Genomic DNA, 24,280 nt, shown 5'->3' with positions numbered 1-24,280 from the left:
GAAATGACTAATGAATGAAGCATTAAAGGCCCTATGTGTTTTAAGTTTTAGGTGATTAGCGCATTTTTCAGATTATTCTGATGACGTTAGTTTTTGTTTTGTTGAAAAATAAGACAAACCAGGTGAAAATTAGGGTAGTAAATATTTATATATCTACTTTTGAGTTTCAGAAAATACAATATTATAAGCCAATACCATTTCAGGCCATATTTTGTATTAGTCCACAGGCATTAATTCATCTGCTGGGCAGTTTGGAAAATAATGCTTTCTGTGTGCTTGCCTTTGGCGCTTCAGTATCATGGGAATGATTTACCTCAACATTGGCTGACATACTTTTGTGCAACTGACGCTGTTTATTAATTTATTTTCATAGTTGGGCAACCTTGATGATTTCAATGAATACTATGCTTTTCATTTTACCTCCTGAGTAAATATGTCTTGACAAATTGCATGTTGCAATCTAGGATTACTGATATGTGATCATGTGCCACATGCTTCCTGTAGACTGTTTGGATTAAGATTAATATTTGGGGAGTGTTAGTAAGAGGGGATAGGGCGGGGCATTAGTGTTGGTTTGTGAACTAGTTTGTATTGATGTGTCGCACAACAATGAATTGAAATAATTCTTTCGACAGTTTGGTCTGGTTCACTGCTTACATGACTCCTTAATCGGCGATGAGACAATAGCAAACAGGGAAAATCTAAATCTTACCCCCCACCTACACGTTGCAGTTTTGGAAAGCTGTATTCTGGTAAATAGTTATTCTTAAGATGTTTCTTGTGCCTTTTTTTCCTCCAGATCATCATCACATTTAATGTATTTGATCACTTATATCACCAGTGGCATTTAATCATTATAATAATCATTCAAGTGGTAGATAGTTTACTGAAGAGACTTCATGAGATAATAGGCACTTAGCCGAGGGTCATCATTGTTTGCTTGTGTCTGCGTGTCACACTGTGGTGGATTAGACAGAAATGATTTGAACCATTCCTCATGTCCTAGCTGCATTGGGTCTGCATCAGTGTCAATGCATCCTGAGCATTTAAGTCATAGTTGTAGAAAGCGCAACAAAGTGCTGGATTGCAGGAGATTGCTGTTTGTCCGCTTGATCATGATGTGGAGTGGTTTTTGACAGAAAGCATGCGGCTGTGATTGTCCTGTGTGAATTATGTCTTTGTGCTAATGCTCATGGTCATATCCAACTGGCAGACTTCTGTCTATCACCTCACTAAGCCTGCACCATCACATCCATAATAACGTGCTAAGTGTTCTCATGTTTGTTATGTGTGGTTGGTATGATGAAGGCACAGTATTTTACACTTTAGTGCCTCCTGGTGGTAAAATAATGTGCCTTCAGTTAATGTGTTTTTTTCACAGGCTCCACATGCAGTAACGGCAGCAAACTGAAGCCAGACACTGTCGGACTCAAGTCAGACATTACAACCAGAAACCACACGTTAACTAAAATTATTCAAATTTTATAAATAAATAAAAAGTCCACTGCTGTATCAGTTAAGTGTGCAAAGCTGTGAAGTTTGTGTAACTGCTGTATCTAAAATACAGGAGCTCAAATTCAATTTGTTATGAACTGTAACAGATATCGATGTAGAGCCTGACTGATAGTGATTTGGGCTGATTTGGCTATTTTGGATTTGAAAATTATTATATGATAGTGAAATATCAGCCAATTTGTCTAAAAATGTTTAAGTCAACTAAAGGCACCGTTTCTAAGTTACCAGAAGTAACTCCTCTTTTTTGTGTTTATTATAACCCAAAATGATATACACATATACCAATATATAATATCTGTAATAAGCCAGTATTAGCTAATAATTTTACCTCAAATGAGTCCGGCTCAACATCAAATGACTGTACGTGTGAGGAAATGTTAGGTAACAGAACATAACAGTTATTTAAGCATGAACTCATTTAGAATGAATGGACTCCTATAGTAATTTAGGAACAGTACATTTGGATTACACTACCAGAGGAAACCAGTTGGATCGGCCTTTGTGTAATTTGTAATTTGTCACTGAGAATGAAAACTGAAAATGTACTTTTTTACGTCATAGTCCTGTTTGTGTAAATGTGTGCAACATGGAAATCAGTGCTGAAGTGGACAAAAAGCATCTTTGGTGGCTGTTTGATTTTTGCATGGAACATTTTGATTGAAGTTGTCTAATTCCACACAAAGAAATGAATTGGAATAAATGTGATTATCCGAGCCAGTCTGGTTTCCAGTGTTGCACAGCTTCGCCTGCAGTGAGAGAGCGTTCATACAGAGGTCAGTGTTTTCACACATCCCCTCTCTGTTTAACTTCCGTAGTTTGGAGACTCTCAGCAGCTTCGTCTAGTACGTATTTTACGCAGCACTGTGATGGTGCGGGTGGGCGGAGGCTGGATGGCTCTGGATGAGTTCCTGGTGAAGAACGACCCGTGTCGAGGTGAGTTCAAAAGTTCCCCACGAGAAGTCACAAAGCACGGCTGATTGATTAAATACTGAAACGTGTACACATCCAATTCTGTCTAGAATTGCGAACATGTTACACTTTGGGTTATTAATCCATTTTAAAAAATGTCTTTATGAAGGTGAACATTGTTAAGGTCTCCAATTGTCCAAATTATGCTTTACAAAAACCATTCTATTGCTGTACGCTACAGCTTTATCGAGCGTTTCTATTGATTAAGATTATTATTTTAAAGATTATTTTATGAATATTTTAATAGATACAGAGTAAAAATACAGTTTGAACCATTACAGCCACAATGTGTGGTAAATGATCATGTCTAGTTACTATTTAATGTGAACTGATTTGAAATCATTACAACCTGATAAGGGTGAGGATTACATACATATACCGTACATTATTTAGGATTAAAGTCAGATAATCCATTTCTCAGTTAGAAACAGTGATATTCCTTTCACCAAAATGACATGGTGTTTCATTAGTTAATATATTAATTCAGAATAACTGACTGTAAAGGAATTAGTATTTTCTCGGGTTCCAGATCCATCCAAGGCTTTGGAGAGTATAAGAGTCTAATCCATGGTTTGAATATTAGTGAAAGTAACCACTGTGACTGTCTTTTCTTTTTGTACTGATTCATAATATACTTTGGAATCATGTTAGTAGTTATTTACTTTCTTCTGTCGTCTGTTAACTGAGCTCTAAAAAATTTAAATAACAGCAAAAACTTGAGTGAAATAACACAGAAAGACTCAAATTATCTCTTAGAAAATGTATTTTTTTAATTTTGTTAGGCATGAACATTGAAAGTAAGAACAGTTATTTATAGCTACAAATTATAGGGCCAAGTCGCAATACAATTTCTGATTGCCCGCCTAATATATGTATATCAGTATGAACTCATCCTCTCTGTGCCCACGTCTCGTGCAAAAGCTTTATGTACTCTGCTGGTTTCTGCTGTCTTCTGTATTAATGATAAATCTCTGTATTTCCTGCTGAACCTTCCTCCTGCTGAACATGATATCATTTCTTCTAGTTCATCACCACGGGAGCAAAATGTTGCGCTCGGAATCAAACTCTTCAATTACTCAGTCTCCTATAGGTTGGCAAATCTCACAATATCTCACCTTGTTCCATGAACCCACCAGTGGTATGTGTGTCTGCACATCCGAGTGCGTGCTGCTTGTGTTGGTCTCGGTGTGTTGGTCTACCATAGCTGTGTGTGAGCGCTCATCGTGAATGGCATTCTCACAAACCGTCTCCACTCACTATCAACTGTCATTCAACTCCGGTTGGTTTTCATGCATGCAGTTGTTTTGTGTGCTGTCACTTTCTCTAAAGTCACTATTTTGGGACTTGTCGCCCCAGATGAGCTCTTTTGACTCTCTCAGCATGTAGCGAGCAGTTCTCAGCTGCGCTTCTTTTGCAGTTCTCAAGTTTGCTTGACAATCAAACAAACAAAAACCCTGTGAGAGGTTCAAGAGATGCTTAGCTGAATACAGTATATTACCTGTAAATATACAGTAAAACTGAACTAGCATTGTCATTGGGGAGAATGATGAAGATGTCTCGGTATAACACACACACAACAAAACTGTAACAGTATTCACCTCACTGTTTACTTTGTTTGACAGTGTGGCTTAGTGATTAAATCTGCTTGTAAGCCGGTTTGTTTTTCACACAACTGATGCAAGGTCTGTTTGGTTTATTCTGTGTAGTTTATGATTTCTTGGTTTTTGTCATTTTTCTCATTTGGGCTGTTTTGGTGTGGGAGTGTTTGGGCACACTTTGATTTGTTTGAATATTAGCAGTCCAAGCAAACAAAGAAGTGTTGCTGGTTGAGAAACAAAACGTGTATCCCACTGCTGTTGCAGCAGTATGGATGAGAAGTGAAACAGCATGAGTCTTGTGTTTTCATTGTTTATTCAGTATTCAAATCCCAACTTTTATTTAAATTCCTTTTAAATATTCTGCTTTATTTAAAGTCCCATCCTGTTAACACTTTATGTTATATATTTCCCAGTCATTTATTTAGAAGTTTCCTGGAAATAACTATGTGATGTGGTGCTAAATGCGAAAACAGTGACAGTGTTAAATTTTTACATTTCCAATTCATTAATAATAATTATTTTTTAGTGTCGCCTACAAAGACTATTAGTTGCCAAAATGGAATTTTGGGAAATTTCTCCACAGCCAAGCAAACAATTCAGCATGTATGAAGAATAAAGTGTCTAATAATAATAATAATAATTGATATTTGCTTGGGTGTAAATGGAGCAGTTCTTTCAAAGAAATGTCTAGTTTACCTAAAATTAGTACCAAACTCCATAGTTATTTCTAGGAAATTAGGGACTTAAAGTGGAAAATAAAGTTGTTAACTCACATCATCATCAACACCAATCAAAGAAATATTAAATAAAATAATCCCAGTTGTATTTATGCAATATGGCTCATTTGGAGTGTGGTTTCCTAGCTAAAGGCAGGACCAACATGGAGCTGCGAGAGAAGTTCATCCTCCCGGAGGGAACCACTCAGGTGATGGCGAGCTTCCGCTACAGGGGTCGGAGATCTCGGCCGTCATCCAGAGGAGCTTCTCCCAACAGATCCACCTCCAGTCAGAGCTGTGCGGTCCCATCAAACCCAGTAGTGACCAGTACACCCAAGGTGAGAGGCTCCACTCTGCTGGGAGAGCCAGTTCTCTGGTTGTCTGTCACTGTCGATTGATCACTCCCCGCCATGATTTCCCTCTCATTTATCTGCCTTCATTTATTCAGTTTACATTATTTGATCACATTCTTGTTTATTTTTTGGTGTGTTTCTTCCATCTAGTGTTTTTGGTAGTTTGATTTGTGAATCCATATCTGTTTTTCATTTGCCATTGTTCCCCAGACTCCCCAACACATAACCCGCAATTATGATAAGCCCTGGCTTACAAACAGCAAACCCTCCACTCCTCTTAAATCATCAGACTCCTTTGGGAGCCAAGGGTCATCCTCAGAGGTATAGTCATATAGTATAGTCGTATACAGCACATGATGTGGGACGCTTCAGATTTATGACCCAACTGAAATCCACTGCATGATTGTCAAAACCGAGACATATATTTATAAATGTATATTATATATATTACCAGTAAGCCTCGATAGAGCTCCTAGTTGGTGTATTTGTTAGTGGTATATATTTCTGATTTAGCTGATTTCCAGTTTTATTCTGCAGACTTTAGTTGGGTCTATAAACTCTAACTTCTTTGATTACTAATGGACTATATTTCATTCTTGCTTGACAAAAATATCTGTCTCTTTAATGCCACTATACTATGAACTACTTTATATGTAATCTATGCATGTGTTTAATGACTTTCTAACAACAGGTGTAACATATAATCCAAATACTAACTGCTTCCAAAATACATTCCCAAGTTGTTGCAAAAGTAAGGATTTTGAAAGGATTTTTTTTTTGTCAAATTTCAAACTAACTCAACAACGATCGTAGTGCTTTCTGGTAAAACTTGTTGTGTACTTCAGTTAATATGGACTGCTTTCTAAAACACTGTCATTGTACTGTGCAGTTAACTCCCATTGATTACAAATATAAGTAATTCAAGTTCTTTCCTCTGCAGAGTACACCAGTTCAAGGCAGTAAATTACGTCTTCCTGGGTACTTGTCAGGCAAGGGATTTCAGTCTGCTGAGGAGGGAACCTTGATCAGCGCTGCTGTACTGAAAGCTCGAGCACAGACGATAGGTGGTGAGTAGAGAGCAACTTCAGTGTCTCTTTTCATCATATTTTAAAGATAATGTTTTTGTCTGTTGTTTGGGGCAGACTCGCAGCTCCTTAAAAGTGTGTGAATGAAAGGAATGAAAACAATGTAGCCACTGATGAAGAACAAACCATTTTTAGATGTTTAAATAAAACATGTTGAGATTGGCAAAACCTTTTCAGGGGTCTAAGGAGTGATTTCTAGTCTGTACTGTAGAAGATGATCAAGCATCTGAGATGTCACCCACAGGTCACTGAAGGTGTTGGAAAAATCACAAAACGGTATTGGATAAAAGACTACAAATTCAATGATAGTGACTGCAAATCCATGTCTTACTTTACCCAGAAGGCAACACATTAGCCTCAGACAGCTAGCATTTGTTTTGATAACTAGCTCATTAGCAATAAACTGACATTACTAACTGCAGTTAGAAATTGAGTATATATTGATAGTCATCCATAAAGGGTGGATAAAAGACGCTAATCTGTACCTGTACTTAGAGCTGTCCACTTGTGATTCCATCACTCAGGTCTTATTTTTTAACCCTTGTGTTGTCTCTTTGAAGTTTTCGTCAGGTTTTTTCTGCGCCTTTTGACGCTTTTTTCCCCCACGTTTTTGAAGATTTTTCCGACACTTTTTGCACCCTCGCGATGTCTTCTCGTCGACCAAGCAACTTTTTGTTTTTTTGGGTCAAAATTTAAAATTAAATCTTTTTTCCCCAACTGTTTTTTGACATGTTTGTCACTTTTTTCAATGTTCTTTTAAAAAAAAAAAAACTCTTCAAATGCTATAAAATTTAATAAAACAGTCTAATTCAAGTAGTGAACTGATTGTTTGTTTTACTTGTGAAGAGTAATAGTTGTACGGAACCATCCACATTATTAATTTTTTTTTTTTATTTGGTTGAAAGAAAACCAAAATTTCTAATATAGAAACTTTTTGAAAATGGGTCAAATTTGACCCGAGGACAACAGGAGGGTTTATACCAGGTCAAACGGAGCTAGCAGTTAAACTGCTACTGTGAAAGTAGCAGTTGCTACTAACAACAGAATGTTCACACTGACACTGACTCTACTGTTTAGGCTCATCCTTAGTAGTTCATTAATCATTGTCCTTGATTTGATCTTTCTAGAGCCAAGAAAGAATTCCAGCCGACCTGGAAGTAAAGCTGGAAGCAGAGGGAGCAGTCGCAGAGGAAGTGACGCCTCTGACTTTGACATCTCAGACATCCAGTCTGTGTGCTCAGACGCATCTGAGACAGTCGGTGACTCAAGCCGAGCGACGCCGCGCTCTGCGTCCCGTCAACGCGGAGGAAAACCCTCCAAGATCCCCACTCCTCAGAGAAGAACCACTCCCACAAGCAAACTGGCCAAGGGATCCAAGCGATAGTCAGTGGCCTTGAAAACAAACAACCCAGGAGCTAGTTGCACCCTAAACACGTAACGGACACTGGAGATATCTAACTTAAAAGACTGTGTTGAGTGTTATTTAAATTGTTGCGAAGATGTAAAATATTCTGTTGAGAGGCAATATGGTTTAATATTATGTGAGAATGGAATGTTAATGGCCTTGTGTATTTGTTTTTAATGTATTTTATTTTTGTGAAACATGTCAAATTGTTTTTATCGTATTTTATTTTATTGATGCAAAAAACCTGTAGAGGTTTGACAAACACTAGAAAACCTGGGAATGACTACATTGTAAGGTTAGCTTACCTTTCTAAACACACTAATGAAGGGCAACACGCGGGATAGCGCTCTGAGAGTTACTGAATGTACTGTAATTTGTTTGCTGATGTTTGGAGTAGATGGTGCATTATGGTACCATTTGAGACACTGCAATTATCTATTTAAGTGCTATCATATACTGCCAACATGCATTTAAAGGGCAATGCAATATACTACAATAAACCCCAGTAAGCACTGCAGAAACCTTTGAAAAACACTATTTAAGGCAAGTAGCAAAAACCTCGTAATAATGAAGCTTTTAAGTCCTGTTTGTTTGTGAGCAGCTGCAGTCCCTCTTTTGTTTGACCACTTCACAGCAGTGTGTGTATGTTGACCTTAAAGAGGTGCCTCTCCATGTAGACATTCTCTTATGCATCCATGTCAATGTATGGTTAATTTCGGTAAAGCTGAAATTGTCACTGTAACAATACTTTGTAATAAACCTGCTTGCAGAAAGCCACCCACAACTGGTATGGACCACAGAATCCTCTCTGCTTTGCTGGTTGTAGCTCATTTTATTAGCTGGGCTAGCATCCAGTCTGTCCATCGGTCAGTCGGTCCATCACCTCGCTTTAGACTGAAATATCTTAACAACTATCGGATGGATTGCTGTGAAATTTCATACAGACATCCATGGCTCCCAAATAATTAATCCTACTGACTTTGATGACCCTGATGACCTGATCTTTCCTCTAGCGCCACCATGAGGTTGACATTTTGGGATTTTAGTGAAAAATCTCGATTTGGATGGATTACCATGGAAAATGCTACAGATATTTAAGTATCCCTTGAGGATGAATCCTAATTGTGATCCCTTGATTTTTCCTCTAGCGCCATCATCAGGTCAAACTCTTATCATCCAGTAAAATATCTCTACTTTAGAGATTTTACACCCTACTGATCCCAGAACTTTTCATATCATGCCATCAACGGGTCGAAACGTCTACTTTTTCTTCAATGACCAAAAGACCAATTAGCAAATGTGATGCATGCATGCTGACTAAGATGGTGAATATAGTAAACTTATGCTAAACATCAGCATGTTAGCATTGTCATTGTGAACATCTTAGCATGCCGAACTCAAAACTTTATTTTCTCCTCATCTCTGTCCCTCGCTCTATGTCTCTGTCTCCCATGTCTCTTTCTTTCATGCTGCTGAACTGAAGTAATTTAATGGGTTGCCATGGTGCTTCATACAGGTTTAAGAAAGTGCTTGGTTTAATTAAATCAGTAGCTCCTGTTTCTTGTGTCCATATGTTGAAGCAGTTATCTATTGTTTATTTGTGCTATTCCGTAGTCTTTTTTTCCCAGTGTCCCTATAGCCTGGTTGTTAGATGCAGCGTGGAGGTTTAGATCGAAGTGGTCTACTCTGGGTGGAATGTTTGCAGAGCATCTTGTGTTTAGCTGTGACATACTACATCGTTCTCTCAGTGAGACTCTGCTGACGGCAAAACACTGTCTTGAATGAACATAAATTTACAACACAAAAGTCTTTTTTTCTAACTGTGCCAGTGGATGTGTAAGGAGACGTACAAACGCTCTGCACAGGAAAGTTCACAGTACTTGTTTTAGGAGCTGCATTGAACAAAACTTTGCTAAAGTGTAGGTTTCTTCTTCAACTTTACTTATTTTCTTCTTTCAATAGCTACATATAGGCCCTGGTATGTTCACCTACATCTCCTTAATGTGATGATGACTCAGTTTACCGGACTTGTAGTGACTGTAGGTGTAACTGGCCTATGAGAAGAGGCAGATCCCCCGGGGACCAAAGGTGGAGTGGAGCTCAGGGGTCAGGCTCCTCTGAGACCCAGAGCTTCTAGTTTGAATGGTCCTCCTGTTCAGCTCAACACTGGGCCTGGGATGGCACTTTAGAGCGGGATATATCCTCACACCAGGAACTGGAAAAGACCAATCTGCAGGAGCTTTCTTTTCTAGGATAATGTGAGTAATGACAACATTCTCTTTCATTCATTTTTCTTAATTTCTTTAATACATTTATATATAAATTGGGGTTGTATATGATGATAATCAAAAAGAAAGACAATGTGGTTTGATCAGTTGTGTATGTTATCTAGTGATTAGTGTAATTGTTCTTCTCTAATTTGGTAAAACTTGAGAATGTTTGCATAGGCAAATCAATTCGGTGAAACAACTTTTGATATTTATTTTTCTAGGAAGTACAAACGCATTAAATATTTGATATTTAAAAAGACATGAAACGGACAGTTTTACCAGTTTTGATTTGATATACCATTTGTTTAGGCCAAGAAATGTAGCATTACAGTTTGTTTTTTTACTCTTTCTATATCTTTAACATTTATGCATTGAAATGTATAGTTTTGGAACTAATTATAGTGTACCCTCGTATATCGGTTAATCTGATTTATTAAATTACTGATTCATTGAATTCCTCTACTGCAGGCACTTATAGCCCCTGACATCAAACATTTGAAAATGCCATCCTACAAAGAAATGCTGGTGTTTGCAGCACTCTTCGCCTTCCTGGGACTGACCCAATGTCAAAAGTTGCCAAGTAAGTTTTAATTTCTTTTCATACATATTTAATGACTACAGCATATGTATGCACTGCATAAAAATAACACTAACACTGGATCATCACGCACACAATATGGTTCTGTATAGTTGGACTCGTTATACAGTATGTGCTGTTGCTGTCTTTTCTCTCCTGTAACAGAGGTTTCTAATCTCAAGGAGGCATTTTCCTGTTAAATAAACTTATCATATAACACATTATTGACAATAACCACATTATCTGATGTGGCTATAGTTTTCCAGGTTGAACAGCTGTACTGCTGCACCATGACCAGCAGATGTCAGGGTTTGTCAGTTCATAATCCACTGTTTGCCTTCACAGCAGTCTTTCAGCCCAGTATCGTATTTCCTACTCCCACTGCCTATGTGGACACTAAGAGGTGGGGTTAAGCTGAACCTTTGAAACCCCGAGTCTCCACTGAGTCTCCCTGTTACCATAAATAAATTAGTTAACACAATGTTTTTTTTTCTTCTAACTATGGTGTCCTACCCACAGATACAACAGTCAGAAATAGTATGAGCAAAACTGAGCAATAATAATTCCAGTTGTAATCTATTTTCATTTTCTATTTTGTTTTGCTGGACTGTGATACATGGCAGTGAAATTTGTGCAATGATTTTAGACAGCAGGTGATTTCAACATCAACGGGGAACTTGTTAACAAGTAGCAGGTATCAGGTTTTTGTTTTATAGTAGGGATTTTTCAGTTATTTTCTACATGAGTCATAACATTTGTAATCAGAATCTTTCACCAACTTTCACCCACATGTTCTAGCCTCACAGGAGACACCACAGCCATGCTGATCTCATTCAAACTGCAGTACAAAGCGTCCAGTGTTTAGAATTCAGTAGCCAAATCCAGCCATGAAAGAAAATAAACAGCCTTGTCCTTAATGGGTTTCATAAATTACCTCATTACACCTGTGAAGAGATTGTAGAGCATTATTAATGACAATGAGTAATGCAACTCTTTAAAAATGAGAAAATCTGTGATATCAGCGCTGATGTAAAATGTAGAAGTTTTCCAGCACCCTTTGATGCTAATTCATCGTGATGTCAAACTAAGCTCAGTGTTTGTGCTGTGAGGTTTCGATCTGCTCGAGGAGTTTCGTGTGCCTGAGTCGAGAGGAGTGAGGAGAGTGGAGGGCTCTCAACCTGAGGCCTTGGCCTACCGCGTCAACCCCTCCATCCATCTACGGAGGACCATGAGGTACAGTACTAGGCTGCCTGAGCCCAGTTCATTTCAATGAAGCTGGAAAACTGATTAAAGAGTGATTTAACACCGCCTGAGAACAGTAGTTTAACTTCTCACCTGGCTGCAGTGATATAGACGTTTGGTGTGTCAGTACACCGTGACATCACTGCTGGGTGTGGTTACAGGTGCAACAAAGCACTCCCCACCCTCTGTGTTGCTGGATGTGGTCAGAGGTGAAAAAGACTTGAAACTTTCAAGCAGAGTAGCAGCAAAACAATATTTTTTTTTAAGCCTGGTGTTAAGATACTTTATAAAGCTAATATCCACATAGCATTCTGCCGTGCCTCAAAGAGCTGCTGGCATGGCTGTAGACTTTTTTCGTTGTTTTTCTTTGAACTTTCACACCCTTACAATGGATGCAGCGTTGTGGGTTTGTATGAGGTACTTAACCATAGTCAGCGTATTACTACCTACAGTAGATGGTGGTCGGCACGCCCCCCAGTTTGGAGAAACAGGCACGGAAGCTAAGCAATGTACTGCTGGACGGGGGCAGCAGCAAAACTAACCGATCGTGGCAGCAGTAGACCAGCAACTCCCGGTTCTGCCAGGTAAAATCAAAGGAGTCAGGTGGCTTTGAAGAAAGCATAGACGGATATAACGGCTTCTATTCCTTGTAGGAAAGGGTTGTTTGATGTCAAGGAAAGGTGGTGAAAATATTCTTAATATTGCGTACACTTAAACTATTGTTTTTTTTGTTTAAGGTAGGCCTTTTTTTAGGTGGCTAAAATACATTATACTTGTTTTAAAATGTGTTTTGCCGTGTGGCTCCATCTACAGCAGTACATTGCTTAGCTTCCGTGCCCCCTCCTGCCTGCTTCTCCAAACTGGGGATGTGCCAACCACCATCTATTTAATACACTGACTATGGATCAGTACCTCATACAACCCCACTTCAAAAAATCTGAACTATCACTTTAAGTGAACATGTGCTTTGTTCAAATTAAGGAAACAAAGATGCTGTCTGCTAAATATTGAAAACAAGTTTTCAAAGAAATGTGTCACATGCTAACGTGGATTTTAAAATCCAAAAAGCTCTGTTTCAACTTATTCATGTTTTTATAAAATGAAACCCTCATGTTCCTACTAAAAAAGCCCTTAATTGTTGTTGTGTGAGGAAAGTCCCCTCTCTCTGATGTTTCCCAGCTCTCTAAACCTCACTCTCTTTCCATAGCGATGTGTATCCAGATGGACTTCCCTCTGACTACTCCGTCATCGCAACGTTTAAGGTGACCAAAGACACGGCCAAGAAATCCTGGGACCTGTGGCAGGTCAGCGACCCCAAGGGACGAGAGCAAGTTGGCCTGCGTTTCCAGGGGGATACACGCTCTTTAGACTTCTTCTACACCAGCCCCCATGGGAGCCAGATGCTGAGGACCTTCCATGGTGTGGAAAAGTTGTTTGATGGAGAGTGGCACAAGTTGGCGCTGAGTGTGAAGGGCAGCCAGGTGAAGCTGCTGATAGACTGTGAAGAGGTCAGTGTGGAGTCCATTGATGAGCCAAGGCCAGTCATCCACCGAGGGTACACCTCCATCGTCAAGCGTGCTGCTGGAGATCGCTCCGTGTCTGTACGTTCACAGCTTGGATTTATATATATATATATATATATATATATATATATATATATATATATATATATATATATACACAGTATATCTAAAGTAATATTTCAACTTCCTTTGATTTGAGATACAACTTTAATTTCTCATATTATCCCCTGTCTCTTTCCAGGTTGACCTCCAGCAGATGGAGGTGTCCTGTGACCCAGAGCAGGCTTATTCAGAGGGCTGCTGTGAGCTCTCCAGTGTTGTGAGTCAGCTCTCATTCAACATTCAACTCCCCCCTCTGTTGGAGATGTGTTCAACAAATGTGTTGTTTTAATACAGTTGTCTCGCCTTTCTGTCCACGGCAGTGTGGAGGGTACGCAGAGATCGGCCTAACCGCTGGAAGAGCGTCTTGCAAATGTGTGCACGGACAACCCGGCATTCAGGGATCTCCAGGGCCAAAGGTTAATGTACCTAAAAATTGAACTGAACATGCTGATAAGACAAGTTGAATCTGTGTTGATATATTTTTTTATTCTTCTGCAGGGTCACAGAGGTCTTCCAGGAAAAGCCGGAGACCAAGGAAGACAAGGAAACTGGGTAAAATATATTTTTATATGTCTCTCAGTCACGCAAATATATCGACCCTTGTGTTGGATGAATGGTGTTTATTTGGTGTATTCTTAGCATCAGCAGCATCCTCTTGCTCTAGCTGTACAATACAGAGTTAAACTGAAATGTGGGTGAGTGACATTGTAAAACTTTTATTCATGAGACAGCAGCGAAGCTGTGGAAAATGGCAATAGAAGTACAACTGAGACTGAAACAGGATGGAAACAGATCTGGAAGCAGGAGCGCTTAGCGATAGTAAACATAGAGGCTCCTTTTATAGTTTTTAAACTCATGTCCGCTTTGCAAAAGATTTAGGAGGAAGCCAAGATAAACAAAAACCAATACGGATGTGACAGTAAATTTGTTTTTGTCGTTCTGAAATAGTCATTTGCATCTTAAAACACAGGTACTGCCTGTTTAGAATATAGGTTTTAACTCAAACTGGCAAGAGATCACAAGACTTCTAATGGTTTTGCGTTTCCATTTGGAAGACACTGAGCCAAATGTAATGAATCCCACACACACACACACACACACACACACACACACACACACACACACACACACACACACACACACACACACACACACACACACACACACACACACACACACACACACACACACACACACACAGAAAAATCTGGCAGTTGAGCACTAACCATACCCTCCAAGTGTCTGGTAATGATGAGAGGCATTAGTGTGCTTAACTATGAAATTTGTCTCTTAAATGTTTTTTTCTTGTGGATAAGGCTGATTAATTCACCACAGGAAGACCAGATTGTGAAAGAGGAGAGGTTTGAGAAAATGATAATGAACAGACTATTCTGCTGCAGGACCCAGTTACACATGTGTCAATGAATGAACAAATACACTCAACGTTTGTATTCTTCAGGGAGGCGCAGATGTGATTATTTCCACTTTAATACATTTATGACTTCTTAATCTCTTTTATGCCTAGCAGTTAGTGTAATGTTGGAGCAGATCTGAGAGTCTTTTAAAAACAGTCCAGAGAACATATGTTTCAAGAAGGAGGATTCTTTTTTTTTATACAGTATGTGATTGTTTGGCATTTAACATGCCCGTTGCATTCAAGGAAATCCCCTATGCTGTCTGAGCAAACACATGTACGCCTCCAGACCCACGTACATTCAGAGCACATTTCCAGAGCTGTATATGCTACATATTCATGTCCTGAGTTGCAGCTGTAGCTCATCTGGGAGTAAACATCTGACTCTTGTGTAACTCCTTAGAGGTTTGACCTCCTGCCAACTTGTGAATCACAGCGCCCCAACACGTTTATCTCCTCCCCTGCTGGCATTCAAGGAGGGCATTTCCTGGCACAGCTATATGAACTGTCCATCTCAGGTGGTGGGTGGTCCTTTGCTCGTCTGACCTATACCGCCTTAGAAACTTAGAAACGTCGTAAAGTTCACGGTTGTGCTTCTCGCCAAACTGTCGGCCATCTCTGAGGTTAACCTTCGCCCAGCTGACTCTGCTTGAAGTTAGGTGAAGTGATCAAATAAACTGACAACACAAAGTCATCCTGGAACTTGTTTAATCTGTTTGTTGACTCAGTGAAATACAGCCAATTGGAAAACACTTTTCCTTCTACTGCTGAGGAAATCAGCATCTGTGCAAACAGTACTGGTCCTTCTTGTTGTATTTATGACTGATGTTTCCTAAATCCTGCTGAACATGCTTGTGAATATTTTCCACAAATGTGAGTGTGCCTGAAACCAATAGCATGTTCACGTTTCAAAGATTCTCTCCACTGAAAAATGGGTTTTTCTTATGTTTATGTTGTCTAAAATGTATTACCTTGACTACACTGACCTGTATCTGTGCAAAGTTTGTCACTAGAGAGGTGTACTCACATTCATCTACTGAAGGGGGAGATGTCTGTGCGCGTCCCTAAATTCTGAGATTCAAAACATACAAGCTAGATTTGGTACATTACAGATTTGAAAGCCAATCGCTGTCTAATGTGTCGCAGAGCTCTGGACCTGTCTGAACAGCCCAGTTGGTTAACATGGGCGTCGAAAGGAAGCAGGCAGCGCTTGGAGGCGCTTCCGCCTCTTTTCTGAACGTGACGCTCAAATATGTATGGCTGAGTCTCTCCGATGTTTCTAGCCATCATGTTGCACACTGCACGTTAACGGGTCAACCTAGTGCAAGTAGCGTTGGTGGGGAGAAAGAGTAGATATGATTTCAGACCCTTTTCAGAGTTTTTTTTTCACTTTTTATGTGGGAAAATCATTGTACACAAAATATTAATCATAGCGTTAAAACATGTCTACCTTAATTATCCTCATTTTGTTGAATGATTTTTTTTACAGCTCACGTTAAAAGAAAGGTTTTGGGGAATACGCTCGCCTACTTTAACTTTCGGCAGGAAAAGAGACGATCGATACCACTCTCATATCTGTGCTGGCTACAGCCCGAAGATTATTAGCTTAGCTTAGCATAAAAACTGGAAGCAGAGAGATACAGCTAGCCAGTCATGTTTCACACTCTGGTTTTGTACAGATCAAACAAACACGTTTTTATGACAGCTTTAGAGGTGCTGGCACGCAGATTTTTTTTAAATCTCCAGACAGAGCTAAGCTAGCTGTTTTCCCCTTTTCCCAGCCTTTGTGCTAAGCTATTTTTTTCCTGGCTGGAGCTTTGCATTTAAAGGAATAATGAAAACATTTTAGAAATTGGCTTTCTAATTTTTCTGGGAGGATTAGATGAGAAGATTTAGTCCTCTTTCATAACTGTCTGTTGAATATAAAGCTACAGCCAGCAGCTTAGCTTAGCACAGAGACTGTCGACAGGGAATTAGCCAGCCTCTGTACAAAGACAAATGCAGCTCTTTCACCAATTCCACCAACTCTGGCCATGTGGCCATTGAAATAAATTGAAGTAAAAAATATAATGAATAAAAAAGCCTACCAGCAGCTCTAAAGCTTACAAATTAACACATTATATTTCATTTGTTTATTTCATACAAAAACTGAACTGTATGAACAGGTTTACAGGGGTTATGTGCTGAACTGTTTCTTGCCCAGGTAGTGAGTTTTTTTTATTTTTTATATTACACTTCAGTTTTTCTACGCCTTTTCTAACAAACAACATTGCACCATGTTAACTCTTGAGCTTTAGAGGTTCTGGTAGGCTAATTTTGTTACCTTTGGCTAGAAACAGGGCAGCTGTTTCCTCCCTACTTCCAGTCTCTATGCTAGGCTAACCTCTCCTGGTCTGAGCTTCATATTTACCATAAACACATAAGAGTGCTTCTCTCATCTCTTTGTTCACAGTCTGTCTTGCCACCATAACTGCAAAAAAAACATTACATTTTTGAGTGTTTAACTAAGAAGCAAATGTTGTCATGCAGTTTCTTTGTCTGATGCATCAAAGTACAGTATGTAACGTTTACATTTACACTCTATTTCTCAAGCTGGTTGATTCATTAACAAATAGCTGCAGACTTGTTGTGATTGAGTCAAACTTGTCTTGTAGGGGATCCGGGGAAACACAGGAGACTACGGCAACATTGGCGAGACAGGCCCAAAGGTAGGATCTGCCTTAATATGCTCCTTAGGTAACACTTCAGTTTGGCTCGTTCTCTAAACGCATTAATGAAACCGCAAACATATCCTCAGGGTGAAGAAGGAATCAAAGGCGAGAAAGGAATGAGAGGACTCTGGGGCCAAGTGGTAATTTATCATACTCAGAATTATAATTTTGTCTACCCTGAAATGTTACAAATCTGTATTAATGACATGTTATGTTAACAGGGAGACAGAGGCCCTAAGGGGCTGAAAGGATTAAGAGGGGCAGCAGGCTTCAAGGTAAACCTCTACGCTAGGTTCAGGCTTTAATTGGACCTGTTTAATTAGGCAGCCAGCTAACGAAGTTGCATACCTTTCATTAGATTTCTGTGCAGTTTGCTGTTAAAGTTGTACAACTTTATACGTAACCTTTAATGTTGACATTGTGACTAATTAAAGGGAGTACGTGGACCACCTGGAGACATAGGAGAGACTGGGAAACTAGGAGAAGTTGTGAGTTAACCTTTCAGACACAATGATACTTTAAGCCCTTTTGCAATGTAATTATTGTATTACTAACATTTTGGCCTCCTTGTAGGGTGCTAAAGGTGAAAAAGGATATGAAGGGATTCCCGGATTTCAAGGAGTAAAGGTATTGATATGTCCTTCCTTTTTCTGTCTTTTTTTAATCTAGATATTGCGATTTAATTCCATCATGCTTTTATTTATTAGGGAGAAAAAGGGACCACTGGTGTTGCAGGGCGTGCTGGGCCCAGAGGAAACCAGGTGGGTTGTTGTGTGGGATTCCATGTTCCCTAATCCATAATGAGACACTCCTAATTCTTTGTCCGCTACCTTCAAAATCCCTTCATGTGAGCGCAGAGAGCCAGAGAATATTTTTTTATGTGGTCAAACACTGGAATATAGCTATGTTTTTGGCTTATGTGCCCTCTCCATAAAGAACATTAGTTCATGTGGCCGGATTTTGGCTGAGGTCTGAACTGTATCAACATAAGCTGGTGAGTCACTGGAAGAAAAGCCTCAACCGCAAAGATAACCTCTTGAAGGAAGGCTCCCTGGTTCACCATGTTGCTTACTGAAGGAAATCTGTTGTATATGTATAACTTATGCTTCAAATGATATTTTGACAGGGTATTGTGGGAGATCCTGGAGAGAGGGGAGCTCCTGGAGAGAAGGGGAAACCTGTATGTATCACACATTAGTCACAATGACATGAAAATGGTGTGTCCCTTTTGTTCAATAATACAGCAGTATACAACCATGACAAATATTTCAAAATGCTTTATTTTGATAGATGTGTCTGATTTTGTCTGAACTTGTGAAAACTAGGGGATCCATGGACCTGTGGGCAGAGCTGGCACCATCGGACCAAAGGTGATTGACTGCTGATACACCTGAGTGCTCACTAACACAATCCCAAAATCATTTGTCTGTTTTATAATAATGATATTGTTTCCCTAGGGCATTATTGGAGATCCGGGCCTTACAGGCAGAGATGGTGATGTCGGAATAGAGGTATTATATTCTGCTGATAATCTTACTGATGATGAGTTCCAAAGCAGTGCGTTGTTTTATTATAAGTGCTATCTAATCCTCACAGGCTTACCAAGGAGCACAAGGTCTTAGTGGAAAACTCGGACGAAGTGGAGCAAAGGTAACTCGCTGATCTTGTTTGTTTTTGTGAATATATTTACTATTGAGTTGTCGGATTGATTTGTCTTGGTTTGTGTCTTTTACAGGGAGAAAAAGGCACCCTTGGGCCAGCAGGAGAAATGGGTCCCCAAGGCCGAACTGTAAGTCACTTTTTCAGAAGACATCATATCATACTTTTTGTACATAAAGTAGTTTGCCATCTTAAAGGAAAAGGACAAAGAATAAAGCAGTCCCTTAGGTCGGTTTAATAAATGTTTTATTCCCGAGGGCCCAAGAGGTTACAAGGGTTCTGCGGGGAAGCCAGGAAGACCTGGATTTATCGGACCACCGGGACCTACTGTAAGTGCTCCAGATGAATTTTCTGAACTCTTCCAAACACTAGTTCATTTTCCTCAGGACATTAAACCATGTCATCTCTTCACAGGGACACGTGGGTGTGCCTGGAAAACCAGGCTCCAAGGTAATACATCCTCCTCCATTACCCATTAGAAATTAAAAATGACAGCATACTCACAATTTAATGCCACAATTAGTTACTGAAGGAATATTTACTGGTTCATTAGCTGAATGTAATCGTACACTTCAGGATCTGTAGCTGTTTTCTGGGAAACAAAGAATCACAGACTGTTAAAAGGTGTATGGTGTCCTGACTGGGACCCTAAAATTACTTCAAGAATCACTGTGTTTATTTGGCAGATGCTCTAGTTTACCAGCGAATTAAAGATCTATCTATCAAGCTTCTAAATACTGTTGATTTTTAATTTGCCGTGCGCAGGGTGACACGGGAATACAGGGAATCCAAGGAGTTAAAGGTGCACAGGTACTGCCTTTAATATTTTATCCTCTCTGTTTATCATTACATCCACTTTGTGGTTTTTTGTGGCGACCCCTAACATTAACATAAATGTTTCTTTTCTTTAAGGGGGAAAAAGGCATTAAGGGCCCAAAAGGAAAGGTGAGCTGTGACTCTGTTGTTAGAGCTTCATTGACAAATATTATTCTTTTTCTAACACATACGAGCACTTAAAAGTCTTGGTACACCCTGTTTACTTGCCCTGAATGAAACGGTATTGGCCAAGTAATGTATTCATTACAATCCTCTGATTTAATTTAAAAAATAATTTGTAACATGGCTGTGATGAGTTGGGTCACTAAATAGGGCAGTCGACATGCAAGTGTGTGTTCCCTAATACTAAGATACTACTGCCAGCCTATCACAATGTTATGCTACATTCATCACATTCTCTGTTCGCAAACTGAATAGTCTGAGAAACCGCTGTATAGAGCGTAGACATTCATGTGTATAGCTCAAAATGTGTACAGATAACACGCCATTTGGTTTAAGGAAAGTGGCGTGTATGTTTACGCAAAGTCATGATGCCATGTTGGAAAAATCTTATATCAATCCATCAAATAACATTCCAGACAAATGTCGTGCATTAGTAGAAGTGATGAGGGCAGTCACAGTCACAGTTCTCATGTGCTCTCTACCAAATTGGATTTGTTTTACATGGAAATGTACAGATGCTTCTCTGTATTTTTCATTTTCTTCTTCCTTTCACATTTTTTAAAATAACTTCCATTTTGTCTACTGATATTTACATTCACCACTGAGATTATGTTAATAGTTTTCCTAACTATCTATGTGACTCTGTTGGTTCCCATGTTTTATTATTACTATTTCTAACATAAGCATTTTAAGCTGTTTTTAAGCTGCTTTCAATAAAGTTTGTGTTCATGCAGAAGTGATTTCTCATTGTATTGTGATGGATGCACTGGCTCTAGGTTGGAGACAGGGGTGAGCAGGGTCCTCAGGGAGGACGGGGGAAACGCGGTCCGGCGGGCCCACCTGGAAGTTCGGGCCCTGTCGGAGTCAAGGGGGTTCGGGGTGAAGGAGGACCAGATGGTTTTCAGGGGCCCCCGGGTCCACCAGTAAGTAAAATACACACCTCTGAATTTTACCCTGACAAACATTACAGAGCTACAGTTATAGTAGTACAGCTCTTCGGTCTCTACTATAATTCACACTTCATCTATCTGTGAAAGATGGCACAGAAACAGCAGCGTAATCATTTGCAACAGCAGTTACACTGACTGACACACACACACACACACACACACACACACACACACACACACACACACACACACACACACACACACACACACACACACACACACACACACACACACACACAGTGTTTGCTAACAAAAACACATTTAAGGAGTTTCATATTAGCCTGTAGTTTTAAGTGACTTACAGCAAGGGTTTCATTTAGTGTGGCTATAAATCCATAATGAGCCTAAGGAAATATTGTTGGCTTCATTTCTTTATTGCATTTCCTCTGATAGGCAGCCATTGCTTCAGCATGCCCCGTCCTGTAATATTCCTTATTACATGTCCCACAGTTGGGTCCCTTCCAGTGATGGATGTGGTAATGATTTGTTACACAGGGCCCGACCCTGCCTGCTCAGCATGTGATCGAGGTTTGTAAGAGAGTGGTCCTGGAGCAGATGTCCACCTTTGCCAACTCAGTGAAGAGGACGTGTGCTGCAGTGTGTCCTTTGTACGGGGACGTGCCCATGGGTGCCCCTGGTCCCCCCGGACCGAAAGGACCTCCCGGACCTCCTGTGAGTTTTACAGTTTGGATGTTAATTGTTTATTGTTTGATACTTAAAGCATTGCTTTAAGTATCATCTCCTCTTCTTAGGACCTTTAGGTGAGACACACTGCCGGAGGGCACTACACTCTCCAGTCATTGTTCACTTTTGTCTTCCTGGCTGAGTAAAATGCAAACACATTGCAAGGGTCTGGACTGGACTAAGAGAGCTGAAGTATTTGGCAGAAAAGCTTGGAATGAAGACATTACGATTTTCCACGTCTCTATGAGGACAAATAAGGAGTCACAGACTAGACATGTCTGTGTTGAATGGTTTTTGGAGAGTATCAAGGCTGTCGTTGGATTGGAAAGCCTTTTCCACATTATTACACAGTGTAGAACCGGTTGGTGTTCCACAACTTCTTTAATCACTCAGGCTGATGAATGCTCTTGAGGCCATGAGTATACAAAAAATATTCCACTATATTAGATTGTGGCCTGTAAGCCTCATGTTGTGGTGTTTAATGCCAAACCAAGAACAGTGATGTACTAGTACTGTACAATGTTTTCCCAACAAAGTATTTATATAATCAGCCAAACAAATCTCAGTTTTTGAGCTGGTCAGAGGTGAATGGAACCTTCATTTGTGACTTGAAAAGAGCACCTGAGAAGAATAAGACACATTGCAAGGTTTTCACTGAAAACACAAAAGATTAACAGTGTATTTTTCTATTGATCATGTTGTCAGGGTGACTCTGGTAATGATGGTGTTGATGGAGAAGTGGGCCTGCCGGGATTCTACGGAGAAGCCGGGGAACTGGGCCGAAAAGGAGAAACAGGTGTGAAAAACAAACCTGACAGATTATATTCATGAATATGATGAACACCAAAACTATAATTCACCAGTGCTTGTTTTAGGAAGGAAGAACTAGTGGTGGAAAAATAATTGAGATCCTTTACTTTAACCTGCATTCATTGATTGTTCTGGCTACTTAGGGGCAGGACAACAAGCTGTAAACACATCACTAACATATTATGACCTTATCAAGTTAGGCAAACACTTGCTTATTTACACATCCAGCAGACATAAACCAACATTACTATTTATTTGGTTGTTTGTCTGGCTACCTGATGAATGTAGGTCCAAAATTCACTCTTCACACACCTTGATAAGAGGGCTAGTCAAGTCAGACTCGAGCCCTTTAAAATTTTATGTTAGCATTGTACATGACTAAATGTACTTCTTCTTCTTTCCACCCCTGGAAAGAACAGACTTGACTTCCTTTCATCATAAACCGCACTGTACGAATCTGCCGAATCAAATACTGTAAAACTGGTGGGCTAACGTGGACATTCTCTGCTCTAATTTATGGTTAGAGGCCTGAGCATGATGTCACACTCATGCCACATTCCCGTGCCAGACCAATGAAATCGAAGAATATTTACAAGGTGTTTTTAACGTTTATTTAACAATGATCTCAGTAACACATATGGTCTTTAATCAACATGTCGGCCGTGTTCTTGAGTGGAGCTCACTCCTGGGGGAATGGCATTTTGGCCTGTCTGCTGTCAAGACCAATATGTGTGTGTGTGTGTGTGTGTGTGTGTGTGTGTGTGTGTGTGTGCGTGTGTGTGTGCAGGTGACAGAGGAGAGCAAGGGGATAAAGGACCCAAGGGTTATGGTATACCTGGCTACTTTGGAGACCAGGGAACAAAAGGTAAATTCATCTTCCAATACTTCATATTGTTTGATGACTTGAGTATAATGAGGCATTGATATCTGTCCACATCTGGGCCTGTGCGTCATTTTACAAACTAGATTCAGCTGAGTCTGCGCTTCAGATCTCAGGAAAGGGGAGAGGAGATGTGTTCCTGTAAGAAAAGTGTGATATTTGCCAAAAAAGAAAGTTATTTTTCACTGTAAATACTCTGTAACTGGGAATCTGTGAAAAAGTCTTAGTCAGCTAACTGAGCAGACAGAGAGGCCTGAAGACTAAACAACATTTTTGCCTTGATCGCAGGTCAGCGTGGACGTCTTGGTAGAGCCTTTAATGGCCAGCCAGGGAAGCAGGGTGAGAGGGGACATGTGGGCCGGCCTGGACTCAGGGGCCACGCAGGTCTCAGAGGACCTCCAGGTGTTTGTGTCACCTCTGGGTGTGCTCAGCTGAACTCCACCAGCGGGACACCGCGGCCAGCAACAAGGAGGTTGAGGAATCGCCCGTAGAGGGAAAAAAGAGGCTATGTGGACGGTGAATTGAAAATTGAGCTTAAAGGAGGAAAACATGGTACTGGACTGTTTTTGTTAATATGTGTTTGTTCAAATAAATTTAAATTTTCATGTAAATATGCATCCCAACTGAAACGTGAACTGAACTTCTGGGAACATTTTGATCTACAAAGTTACCAAAGACAACATGTGATTTGAAGGAGAGTGGTAACAAAATATTTGTATAAAAAGACCGTCTTCATTTGATAGTTTTATTTAATCTGATTTCACAAGTCTGAGTTGTCTTTAAACATCTGTTCTTTATAATAAAAATCTAAAAATTGA

The 24,280-nt window shown here is 39.9% G+C and overlaps 2 protein-coding genes across 4 annotated transcripts in view; both read left to right on the top strand.

Moving 5' to 3' along the window:
• dst (dystonin) overlaps window positions 1-8,438 on the top strand; it is a 107,193-nt gene extending 98,755 nt beyond the window's left edge. Inside the window, exons 99-105 of one of the 3 annotated variants that reach the window (XM_039784873.1) lie at window positions 636-752; window positions 2,331-2,448; window positions 3,509-3,622; window positions 4,946-5,136; window positions 5,362-5,472; window positions 6,092-6,218; window positions 7,364-8,438. In XM_039784873.1, coding sequence (XP_039640807.1) covers window positions 636-752; window positions 2,331-2,448; window positions 3,509-3,622; window positions 4,946-5,136; window positions 5,362-5,472; window positions 6,092-6,218; window positions 7,364-7,620 — 1,035 coding nt within the window. In that variant the 3' untranslated portion in view covers window positions 7,621-8,438. The remainder of the gene's footprint in view (window positions 1-635; window positions 753-2,330; window positions 2,449-3,508; window positions 3,623-4,945; window positions 5,137-5,361; window positions 5,473-6,091; window positions 6,219-7,363) is intronic. The other 2 variants (XM_039784875.1, XM_039784874.1) reach the window with 2 other exon arrangements.
• A 1,058-nt stretch (window positions 8,439-9,496) lies between these two features.
• On the top strand, window positions 9,497-24,280 carry zmp:0000000760 (collagen alpha-1(IX) chain). The gene is made up of 27 exons (XM_039784858.1): window positions 9,497-9,899; window positions 10,380-10,491; window positions 11,598-11,721; window positions 12,938-13,331; window positions 13,495-13,572; window positions 13,676-13,771; window positions 13,854-13,907; window positions 17,424-17,477; window positions 17,567-17,620; window positions 17,702-17,755; window positions 17,915-17,968; window positions 18,054-18,107; window positions 18,188-18,241; window positions 18,607-18,660; window positions 18,806-18,850; window positions 18,938-18,991; window positions 19,077-19,130; window positions 19,216-19,269; window positions 19,397-19,468; window positions 19,554-19,589; window positions 19,905-19,949; window positions 20,052-20,084; window positions 20,915-21,061; window positions 21,584-21,760; window positions 22,478-22,568; window positions 23,370-23,447; window positions 23,751-24,280. The coding sequence occupies exons 2-27, from the start codon at window positions 10,413-10,415 to the stop codon at window positions 23,951-23,953; spliced, it is 2,292 nt and encodes a 763-aa protein (XP_039640792.1). The 5' UTR covers window positions 9,497-9,899; window positions 10,380-10,412; the 3' UTR covers window positions 23,954-24,280.

This window comes from Perca fluviatilis, chromosome 19 (genome assembly GCF_010015445.1).
Source record: "Perca fluviatilis chromosome 19, GENO_Pfluv_1.0, whole genome shotgun sequence".
NCBI lineage: Eukaryota > Metazoa > Chordata > Actinopteri > Perciformes > Percidae > Perca > Perca fluviatilis.
This window is presented reverse-complemented; position numbering and strand designations above follow the sequence as displayed.